Source organism: Anoplophora glabripennis, unplaced genomic scaffold, assembly GCF_000390285.2.
Source record: "Anoplophora glabripennis isolate ALB-LARVAE unplaced genomic scaffold, Agla_2.0 scaffold580, whole genome shotgun sequence".
Lineage (NCBI taxonomy): Eukaryota > Metazoa > Arthropoda > Insecta > Coleoptera > Cerambycidae > Anoplophora > Anoplophora glabripennis.
In genome coordinates this window covers 119,263-131,575 of record NW_019416656.1, presented here as the reverse complement: position 1 = coordinate 131,575, position 12,313 = coordinate 119,263, and the positions used below count along the sequence as shown (strand labels likewise).

Genomic DNA, 12,313 nt, shown 5'->3' with positions numbered 1-12,313 from the left:
TCTTTATAATACCTTATTAATTTTGGTCTATACTCTACCTTGAAATAAGTCATGGAACCATGTTACGTTCGAATTAAATCAACAATTTTACGAAAGTAGAATTAAATTTTACAGCAATTTTAAAATATATACCCAGAAAACTAATCGATTTTAAACAGTTATAAAATATTTAGATTACCTAGTTTTTGTGACCTTTATAATGGAGTACCTATATTTTGTTAAAATTTTGGTATCAATTGGTTATGTTGTTTTAAGCTTCTTGACATTTTGAGAAGAGAGCGATATGACTCTCGAAGCATTGAGAAGTCTAAACCGACAACATGGCAATCAGCTTAGAAATTGTCCAACCATAATTTATCGACTTTCCATAGTCAGTTTTCAGTTACACTATAATATAGTATATTATTGGTTATTCAAAAAAAATATGGATTGTGATATACTCTATCTTATATGAATTCCTTTCCCATCAATTATTCCTATAACCTGCTCTGGAAATTCATATTGGGCAAAATATTGTTCGATTACAACTGCCTCATTATCTCGGCCATTCTATAATTTATGGAGACAAGTTACTTAGCAAGTATGTAACTTTTCTGGTTGTTGTAGAGCTTAAGGCAATGCAAAATTTACCAGAATCATGGGTGAAATAATTAGAAATGGCAAATTTTTCTTCAATTCTGTTAGCTACTTCCCATATGCTAACATGGAAATGTTAAAAAAACTTGGCCACTATATTCAGGTACAATAATTTCAAAGTAGTTCTTATTTTTTACTCTATCTGTTTCTTAGAATAAATCTATTTCATCACCACTCTCAAGCTGGACAATGCGTCTAATAAGTCATCTGAATCACTGGACTCAAAATCGGACATCTGTAATATTTTAAAAAGTTTATTTAAAACACCGAGTTTTTTTATATTCTATTTTTTATTACCACAAGTAAAAATTCCATATTATTAATACAAGAATTACTATTTTTTTAAAGGCAACTTCCTGTATAAAATGTGACTATTTTTTACTAACATTAAACTAAAATCTTTAACAAAGTAATTATCAAAAACATAAACCTTACTTATAGGTTAATATTAACAAGATCACGTCATAAATTCCTTGAAAACTAGTTTCTTTCTACGAACACCAAATTCTTCTCACAAAGCTAATATTTTCTATTATCTATTTAGTTTAATTACAGTCCGGAATGACATATTTTCATGATTTATATAATTCAAAGTAGCTTACATTATTTATTTTAAAATTTTTAACACATTACAAAAATTACATGATTGATTTATAATTCAAACTGCCGCTTTTTATCTCCCCTCTCTACATATGGGACATATGGAACACTAGCGCCCTCTTATTTTGTAAGATTTTTGTTTACATGGAGGTCGGGCTCCTTGTATAGTCTCCATGGCTCCTATGTTCAGAAAGTCAAAGATTTGGTGTATTCAAATCGCCGATTGACTGTCGGAGAAATTGCAGAATAGGTTAGCGTCTCAATTGGGTCATTCCATAAAATTTTGACTGAAAAGTTGAACATTCATGGAGTTGCAACAAAATATGTTCCTCGTTTTATGATTCTTGCACCATGACAATGCGCCCGCACAATCAGCTTTATCAGTTCGTGAGTTTTCTGCCACAAATCAGATTGATGTCCTCCTTCACCCTCCTCACTCGCCAGCCCTGGCTTATGATTTTTTCTTATTTCCGAAACTAAAATCAGTGCTGAAAGGACACATTTTTCAAACTATTGATGACGTCAAAGCAAATTCGTCACATACTATAAAGGCCACTTCAAACAGTTATATAGGACAGCTACGCGAAATGGAAACACCTCTAGGAAAAGTGTGTGAATAGGCGAAGGGAGTACTTTAAAGGAGACAGGGACCAATAATAATGTATAAAATTTCGGTTATTTTCTGAACAGACATCTTCAAATGTGAGGAAGTTATAATGAAATTAATTAATACAAATTCTTTGAAAGCTTGGTACTGGGTATACTTGGTTAAACACTTTGGTTTGGTCTGAAGAAGCTTTAGTTAAGTTTCATATCTAATGATGGCTCAGTCTGTATACAGGGTGTTTTGGAAAAAAGTATAGGTAATAATTTCAATAGGGACACAGATCATCATACATGATTGTTTAAATCAAATATGAGATATATCCAAAAGGATAGGGATTAAAGAACCAAAAAAAAAACTAGTATATTACATTGAAATTTATATTGTCTGCAACATTTAGATGTGCAGTGACATTTGCTCATATATTTAACGATATAATTTAAAACATTTATTAAATAAATCTATTTAGGTATAATTGATATAGTTAATCCATAATACCAAACAATTACCTTCCGTAATTAGTAGTTTGTCTGCACATATTCTGTATTACCGAAAAAATTCTTTTAATTATTAAATTATCATTGAACTATTAGATTTTTCTTATTATTAAAAGATAATTTAAAAAATATTTGCTATTATGATACTTTGTTTTGTGTTAAGCCAGTTATTTTTGTTCTCTATATTTTTGACAATTATTGAATTAGTTAATGTATGTATGTTTTACGTTAGTATTAAATTGTACATAGTTTATTTTAAAACCTATATGTTGATAATAATTATCCATACAAATATTTAATTTTATGTTGGAAAATTAAGGATAATTAAATAGAACTATAAATTACACAGGCCGACAAAATTTAAAAAAAAAAAATTCAGAGATCAGACACTACGCTTCCGAAGGCATTTGGCGCGCTGAATCCGAATCTGAATTGATCCATCACCCTAGGTTTCCGAGATATTCTAACCTAAAAGTGCAAAAACACGTACTTTTTCTATATTCAAGGTTATGTAACTTGGCGAAAAATTTTTTTTTCTCAAAACTGAAAACATCATTGTAAACGACTATCTTTCCCCTTCAAAACGCATTTTTTTATTTGGAAAAAGCTCTATTTTTCGCGGAGATATCGTCAATTTAAGATGACCAGTATGTCTATATTATTACATCATGGCTAACCCCATAACACTGAGCGCTGCTAGCCCTAATTGTTAGGAACGTTAACCCCAAGCCCTATAACCCCACAACACTAAGCGCTGCGAGCCCTAATCGTCAGGAAGGTTAACCCCAAGCCCTATATGTCTGGAAGGTTAATCCCAAGCCCTATAACCCCACGACACTAAGCGCTGTGAGCCCTAATAGTCAGGAAGGTTAACTTCAAACTCTATTGCCCAATAACACTAAGCGCTGCGAGCCCTCTAAGGCTTGTAGCGCTTAGTGATATTGTGTTATAGCCATGGTTTAATAAGGAAGCTATACTGATCATCTTTAATCGACGATATCTCCGCGAAAAATAAAGCTTTTTACAAATAAAAAAAATGCGTTTTGAAGGGGAAAGATAGTAGTTTCCAATGATATTTTCAGTTTTGAGAAAAAAAAATTTTTCGCCAAGTTACATAACTTTGAAAATAGCAAAAATACGTGTTTTTTGCATTTTTAGGTTAGAATATCTCGGAAACCTAGGGTGATGGATCAATTCTGAGGCCAGATTCGGATTCAGCGCGCCAAATGCCTTCGGAAACGTAGTGTCTGATCTCTGGAATTTTTTCCTTGTTGGCCTGTGTTATCGATAACTTTATGTCCGGTTTAGAAATTAATATGTTTAAATTACTATAAAAATGTACAGTATAATATTATTATGTTACATATTTTATTGTAAAGCGAAACATTTATTAATACCGATATATATTTACATAGTTTTTTTATTTTAAATTATTATTTACTATTCTTTTCCATGCAAATACAATTTTCATAAAGCTTTATAAATCAGTTTTATTGGGATATTTACTTGCGACAGTGATGTGGTCAATTTGACAGGACAGAGAATAAACAAGTGTACAAAAATGATGTTTTCGATACACGTACATATTTTTAAAAATAGTTACGCTTTTCATTAGCTTTCCTAGTCTCATTATTAGTCTAATAAATAAAAAACAAAACAGATAAATATTTGGCACAACATGTGTCATGAACTGACTTATGATGCCGTCAAGAGGAGCCCTTTGAGTTCCATAATGCATTGAAACACCTGAACTCAAATGGTAAGGTCGGTTTGACGGTTTCCCAAGCAGCACAAAAAAAGGACTATAATCAAAACATTAGCCATCATAGCTAGGCCATATCGGACCACCATACTCAGAACTAAAGCATCTTACTGGAGTTTTACTGGCAAATGGTTATAAAAATCTATTAACTTAGAAACTCAATACACCATTTCTTAAAATCTAAGAAATTCTAGTAATAATGGCCGTAATGGAGAAATTATTTTCTTATTAGATAGTATTATTTGTGACATTTAGATTTTAAATATTGATCTTAGAGATCTTTTGTGTTAAACATAAAATAATTTTAATCGATAAAATCGCCCATTAAAATGCCAAGAATGCCGGATGTGAGTTGTCACTAATTCGCCGAATTAATTATATCAATTTTATTTATTCTTGAAGTAGTACCTCATGTAATAATGCATTTGATTATTGAAGTATTTACTTCTGGGAAACGGTGACACGGGTATTTTTTATAGATAATATCAATACATTAAATTGGTGTAATATATAAAGCCGACTAATTTAATAGTTATTTATTTCGCTACAAACTTTATAATTAGTAGTAGTCATCCAAGAAGAAATAAAAATGTACAAGCTGATTCTTATTTTGGCACTGGTAGCTGTTTTTGCGTTTACTTCAGCTGAAGGTAAGTGAAAATGATTGTTCTTATGGTTAAATTCATGAACTTAGAATATAATGTATTTCCTCTAGCATTTATGTAAGTACATATTTCTTTTTTATTTTCTCAATTCAAAAGACTGGAGTTCAATTAAATTTGTTAGAGGCAAGACAGGGTTGTCCATTGTTATTTTCAAGCAAGTGCAGGTTAATAAACTGAAAATCCATGACATTTACTTGCTAAAGGAATCTTGGCACTAGAAACATCTGCTAGTTAATCGTACAACTAACTATAATATTTGTTAAGATAGAATTCCAAAAATTACTGTAACGATTTACCGGGACAGTGGCGTACCTTGAAATATTCCGCCGTCTTTTTACCTCGGTGTCGAATGCGGATAATTCAAAGAAAGTGACGGAGGGGTCTTCCTGAAATTCTATCTCAATAAATATCATACGAACTGTACAATCCTTTGTAACTATACTGGGATTCCTTTAAAATTATAAGCTGTTCTTTGGAAGCAAAAATTTGTTTGAAAATCATTAGTTTTTGTAGAAATTCTGAATTACATCTACCTACTCTAATAAATAAAATTGATTCTGTATATTTCATACTACCTAATTTACAGCTAATTTGGCAATTTGTTTTTTCTTAACTAATAATTTGCTTATTTATATCTTTTAGTCTTAATCGTAAAATTGTTGGTAAAATGTAAAGTAAGTTTAATTTTTCACAATCTGAAGTAAATATTCACCTGTTCTTTAATCAGCGGATAATGTATTTCCAGTTTGTTATAAAATATTTTAAAAGATAGAGATCAAGTGCTTATCACGATTACATTTTCGACCATTATTAGATATTTCGTGATGATGTGTATCTGTAGAATTACTAAATTTAGACCGCAAATTCTTCAATTAACACATACTTGTTTTTATTCATTGAAAATGTCACCAGAATTATTCACAATTTTGTAAGAGTTTGAGTACATACTGCATTTCATAGTTTACACATAATTATTTATAATGGAATTTTGAAGGATCTTGTTATTTTGACATTAATAATGTAATTATTTATTTATTCATATTTGCATACGTGCATCAAGATGCCTATAATTTTTATAGATAAATAACCATAGGAATTATTGCAATTAATTGCATATTGTTCTTATAAGCATCTCCAGTGACAGATAAAGGCGTTGAGACTTTAAACATTTTATTTTTGACATTTTACAAATTTAGAAGAACGAAATCATAATTTGGATCATTAGTAGGTACCGCATTTGTTTACTGCATTAGTTGAATAAACATGTTTTTCTACTATTTTAGGTCGACTTTTTGAGGTAACAATTATAATCTACATTATTCTTTAGTGAATCAAATTATGTGTCCTTTTTTTCCAACAACATTGCTATGTTGTTGGAAAAAATGTTTATATTTTAAGTAATCACATCTGATTCCTAGTTAGGTATATATTTTTGCTATGTTAGTACATTCTCAAAGTAAAATTATTAGAACGTTACATAAATGTAAATACCGCCCCTATAAAACTATGCCGGTTCAAAACCCACCCAAAATAAAAAATTCAGCTATTAGAGTACTGCAGAGAAATGCTGCGCTTGAAAAATGGCGACCCAAACTATTTTGAAAAGATTTTATGGACTGATGAGGCGACTTTTATAACAGCTGGTATTTATAATAGAAAAAATACTCATTAGTGGGCAAATGAAAATCCTCACTATAATAAGGAAATTCCAAATCAAGGACGCACATCGTTTAATGTTTGGTGCGGTATATTGAGAAATAAAATCATTGGCCCACTATTTTATGAACGTGCTTTGACTGGGGAAAAACGAGGTTTATAAGGAAACTAGTGTAAACTTAGACGAACTAAGAAGAACTAAAACAGAAAGTTGATCAATGTATACAAAATTTAAGTGAATTTAATTTCCATTTCATACTAAATGCAGTTGTGAAAATTAATGAGAATTATACGTGCATCAATAATAATGGCGGTTACATTGAGCATCTGTGACCATTTGTGTTATTATGATTTCTTTGTTAAAATAGTTTGTTATAGGAAATAAATTAATGATGAGAAATAAACTTCTGTCAGTCATTTGTTTGTTTCGCGTGCCTCGTCCATAGCCACTGTGATTCGTCAGATATAAATTTCACTCCTGTTTTTTCAAAAATAGTTTTAAACTGAAATATGTCGAAAAGTCCTGAATCAAACAGTAACATATTATATATTTTTGAAAAGAGAAAAATTTAACGAAGCTAGGTATGCACTAATATATAGGGTAATCCGTTAAAAAAATCTTTAATTTAGTGATTTCCATTATTCAATTGTTTTTTCTAATACTGTGTTATAAAAATTCATAAAAAAGCTAAAACTTTTGTATTAAAAACATTGTTGTAATTTCAATATTAAACTCACAAATAGTTGTCAGATTATAGTGACAAACCCTGTACATAATTCAAACACACCTGTTGAATTATTTTCCGTAAATAGGTAAGAAATTATTTTAAATTAACTTCACTTATGCCTATTACGGTATTTGTGATATTGAGCGTCCCTCGGAACTTATTCGGACACAAGGTTGAATGTTTGCGATAGAAATACAATATGCACAGTGAAAATTAGAAAAAAAGAACAAATAATGTTTATTTTATAAACAGGTATATTACTTTGTTTATATATTTACATTGCTTTAAACATGATAATACATAAGTATTAATAGATATTAATCTAATTGATAATAAAATTTGTATCAAAATTATGATCATTTATAACCTATTTATAAAAAAAAACAATGATTGAATTAATAACAAGATAGCTATCTCAGTTATTCAATTCAGAGATTATTGTATATTACTTTTTTATATTAACAAGTTGGATTCTAATTACAGGATGCGGCATCTTAAAAAAATCTAGATATGTATGTGCTAAAAAATTTTTCCTGTCACATATCTCATGTAGTAGCCCACTAAAGTAAAGATTTTACTGGATATGAAATTATATGAATTAATCTTTCATTAGTTAATAAATACTTGAATCAATTAATTATGGTCTGATTTACAGTACGTCTCATATTCCCTATTTATAAACAGTTTCAGAATATAATTTTAAAATATAAATCGTAATATATAATGCTTGTTACATTTGTTGACTTTTCACTATTTTTTAATTTATTTAAATTTTATTGATACAGGAATTTATGTTCCATTAATTAACGAATGCTTGAAACAATTTCAATCGCAATATCTCTATATTCTGTAATTATTTTATTCCAAATATTGTAAATTGTTCAGAAACAATATTTTTAAACATAAATCTATACACTGACATTTGCTTACTTTTCCCTATGTTTGAATGCTTCAAATATACAGTTCGATACTATACAGGGTGTTATAAAAGAAGCGTAACAAACTTGGAGGGCTAATAATACTCGTCAAAAAAATAAAGAAAACTTTATACGTATGATTTGTTATAGTAATTTATTTTGTAATAATCCACCTGTCCTCGGCTATTAAATAAAAAATAAAGATTACCATGTAAATAAATCAATAATTATTTAGATAATATTTATTAATGTTAATACAGATTAAATGTGAAATAAATGTCTTATATATGTAAAAAATCGCTTTAAAACGTAGACTTAAATGGTAAAGGAGTCACGGGTGTTACAGGATAATTAAATACAGTCGGTTGACGTGTCTCCCTTGCTCTTTAATACATTTCAAATATTACTAGAAGTTTAATGCGTGAAACTAGTAATTTATGTATTTATATATTGTTAATCTGATGTCTGATCCGGTTTTTATTGGCAACCTGTGCATAGTAGGACATAAACAATAATCTGTGGTGATTCTTGTGGCAAGATGTTTCATGCATCCTGTTTCAATGTACCAGGAGGGATTTTTAAAGTTCATAGTGAGGTAATAAAATAAAATTTTAAGCTAATTCAAATATTTTTTTTGTTTTACTCAAATTTGCAGTTCAATTTTATACAAGGTGTTATAAAAGTAGAGTAAAAAACTTTGAGGGCTAATAATTCTCTTCAAAATACGAGAATGTATTTAAAAAGATTTATGTTTGAATCTGTTTGAATTTGTTCATTAATAGAGTAAAAACATGCGAGGGTTAATAATAGATAGATATAAGTTTTTTAATAAAAAGTTGGACAACAAAGTCCGCTGTTCTTATTAGGCCGAAAAATTGATAGCAGAAAGACGTTCTATAAATCTGAAATGCTATATGTTAATATTACCGAATCAGAAATTTTAATTTTTAAGATCTAAAATATTAAGAATGGAGTAGTCCACATACGATGTTATCAAGATTCGAAGTCCTTAACGAAGCAAAACGATTTTTTATGTCATTATTAAATTAATGTAGTGTCATATTTCGAGCCACGAGCGATTTCAAATTTCATTTAACTTTCGAATCTGGTCGAATAGTTGCCAATATTCAAAAGTATCTAGCGGACCATCTGCACAAGACGCAGAGGGGAAATCAAAATTTTCACTCATATTCTGAATCAAAATTATCATTCATGTTTGAAATCCAACCGCTGAAACTGTCTACAAAGCCGCAAACTATTTCAACGATCTCAAGCCGGAGCAGACGACGACATCTGGAGGATATTAATGCTATTGGTGTAGCGACCGCGATAAACCTCGCAGAACGCTTAAAATTTCACCCGATATTAGAATTATTCGACGAAAATACAAGCAATGTCACGAAACTCGGGTTGGGACACTAGATCAAGTTGACTGGATCCATACTGAAGAACACTTCAAGAAATATGGCAGCCACCATGAAGCGGGATCAAACGTCGACTATAGCTATAGTATCTTGCAGTCTAACAAAATTACTACTACGGTAGCTGTCAATTTCCGACTTCTCACACCCACCATCCACCTCTATTTTGTAGTTAGCAGCCTATTTGTGTAAATTATATTACAAGATTAGTCTGTTTTAAAATAATAATAATAATTATTATTATTCCACCAAAGTCAGCCAGTAGTAGATAAACAGTAGTCTTTTTCATCTTTATCTCGTCCAACCACTTTGCAGTTGTATAACCAGAGAAGTCTCTGATCAGTCGATACCTTGAAACCATCTTTACCTATTTAGACGGAAATATGTCCCAAGGGTATACTGAGGGTTCGACACGACAGATCCAAAAAGCCTGAAAAACTAAATACAGTTTTTTTTCTTAATTCGTTGCACGAATTCCAATTTTTACGGTATCACAGTTGCATTGTATAGCACCCCTTTACTTGAGACATATCAATATTCTGGAAAAATTTCCAATAGTAAACTTTTTATTGCCAAAATAAATTATTATATGTATTTTCTTGCGAGCGTACCTAGATCAACAATCTAGCGTTCAATCCGCTGGAGAATATGCCTGTGCTGTGGTGAGAAAAAGTAGTTAGCTTATAAACAAAGAAACAGTGAAAAAAGCAGTCAAAGTATTCATAATTCCTATGAATTAAGACATTTTAGTAAAAAACAGTTCAATTGAAAGCTTTTCTACTAAACCAGTGTCATCTTCAGTGTTATTAGACTGAACAAACAGAGCTTGTACCAAATCTCCAAGCAGAACAATTAGTCGTAATGGAAAAAGACCGACTTGCTGTCGCTGCTGATGACCGATTTTGGTCATCCAACATAACTACGTATTATTCGTAGTCATGGTGTTAGAAAAATTATTGAGACGAATCATCCCAATGAAAATGAAAAATATCACGAATTACTTTTTTAAAAGCATCGGAATATATAAAAAATTAAACAAAATTGCTTGAAACAAACTGGAGGCTTCTTAGTTCACAGGCGACAAAATGAAAACAGTTGCATTTTTTTCCACTTGTATATTAGTGGTGGCAGTAAGGTATATAACTAGTTCTCTTTATACATATACACAAAATTAATACAATTTTTCTAAATGTTTGCCATAAAAAATATGTTTCTTAAATTTTGAATTTCATTGGTGCAATTGGTGCATGTTTCTCATCCTGTAAGTTCAAAAGCAGTATAATTTGATATAAAATATATGGCTCAGTAGCCATTATTTTGATGTCAGACATTTTCTATTAAGCTGTGCTCCATTTTCACTGAAAGGTCATAATGTGTGTTTTCAAAAAGGCCATCATAAATATAAATGCCGACAGAACATGAAAAAAATCAGATGATCCTTTCCTTTGGACTATAGAATTATTGTCTTTGAGTTTTGGGATATATTGTATTAAAATTTAGTTTCTGCACTATAGATTTGTATACTGTATTGAGTTAAAAATATGTGAATCAAACTTTGATTCCTTTATTTTCTAACACCGTTGTTAATAGCGTATCTGATAACTTTTCATTAAATGATGATTTCCCTAAACATACATATTTAAAATATTTATTATTGGTTTTGCACATACTTTTTCCAATTCAAATTCATTCTTTTGCAAAGGAAATAAAAGAACGAAACATTTCCATCCTTTGTCTCAATCTTATCGGTACTTTTAATACACCTTACTCTTATGAAAACAGGCAGTAATTCAATTTTACAAATCGTATCATATCAGGAGCAAATAATTTATTTTTGTGGGAATGAGTCATTTTTACATTATGAGGAGGTATTGTGTCAATTGTATTGTAACGAATGGTGGAAGATGACACGGAAAAAATTGAAATTGTAGTGTAAAACTTGTTGATTTACGTCATCGGTATCCATATAATATTCAAAGACTCGATTGTATGTTAATTTAATTTTTTTATTTAGTTGTTTGTCCCAAAGAAGAACAAAACAGCGATACCACGTACTTTCCCCATGAAACAGACTGTACAAAATTCTATGAATGTACCAATGGAAGAACTGAACTCTTGGAATGCCCTCCGAAAACTTATTGGGACACAACGTTGAATGTTTGCGATACAGATGCAGTCTGTGGCAATTTAGAAACTTCCACTGCTCAGCAAGTACATTTTACCCGGAGTGAAAATTAGACAAAAATTGAGCCATGTTTATACGATAACACTTATTATGATTCCTTGTTGGTATATTTCTTTATGTTAAAATACTTAAATTGATTTAACTATAATAAATAATTGCATATTGATACATGTTATTATTTACGTATATTAGAATTATAATAAAATTTTAACTATTTATGTCGTAAATATATGATCATTAATGAATTAATAACCGATAAACCATATCAGTTATTCAATTTGGAGATTATTGTATCTTATTTTTTTTTATATTAATATTGTAAGTTGAAATCAGATTGCTAGTTCCCACATATTAAATAAATGTAGGTTGTGCCAAAAAAAGCTAGATTTTATTATTCAAAATTTCAGGAATGTATTTAACGATCAACAACGAAATGTAAGAAGCAGCGTCACGTTGTTAACTTATCTCAGTTCCGTAAATTTCTCGAAAAAGGATGTAACATAATTTTTTTAACCACAGTGCAAATTAGCTCAAGCAAGACTTGCTTGTGCTAAGTGACTTTTCAAGATATTGTATTTGTTTGTAAAGTACAGAGTTATTAGTATTCCTCTGTTATGTGGTAAATTATCACTAGTTATCTTT

The 12,313-nt window shown here is 30.0% G+C and overlaps 2 protein-coding genes across 2 annotated transcripts in view; one reads left to right on the top strand and one right to left on the bottom strand.

Moving 5' to 3' along the window:
- Positions 1-12,313, bottom strand: part of LOC108911922 (interleukin-1 receptor-like 1) — a gene marked incomplete at its 5' end in the record, with an annotated part of 143,668 nt that overhangs the window by 19,985 nt on the left and 111,370 nt on the right. The gene's annotated exons all lie outside the window — the stretch shown is intronic.
- Positions 4,625-11,837, top strand: LOC108911928 (peritrophin-1-like). Its single transcript, XM_018717006.1, has 2 exons — positions 4,625-4,749; positions 11,501-11,837. The coding sequence occupies exons 1-2, from the start codon at positions 4,689-4,691 to the stop codon at positions 11,722-11,724; spliced, it is 285 nt and encodes a 94-aa protein (XP_018572522.1). The 5' UTR covers positions 4,625-4,688; the 3' UTR covers positions 11,725-11,837.

Excerpts from the sequence above, each read along its gene's own strand:
- LOC108911928 (XM_018717006.1), top strand. The coding sequence starts at position 4,689 with ATGTACAAGCTGATTCTTATTTTGGCACTGGTAGCTGTTTTTGCGTTT. Across the intron at positions 4,750-11,500 it reads TGCGTTTACTTCAGCTGAAG|TTGTTTGTCCCAAAGAAGAA; the intron begins GTAAGTGAAAAT and ends TTTTTTATTTAG.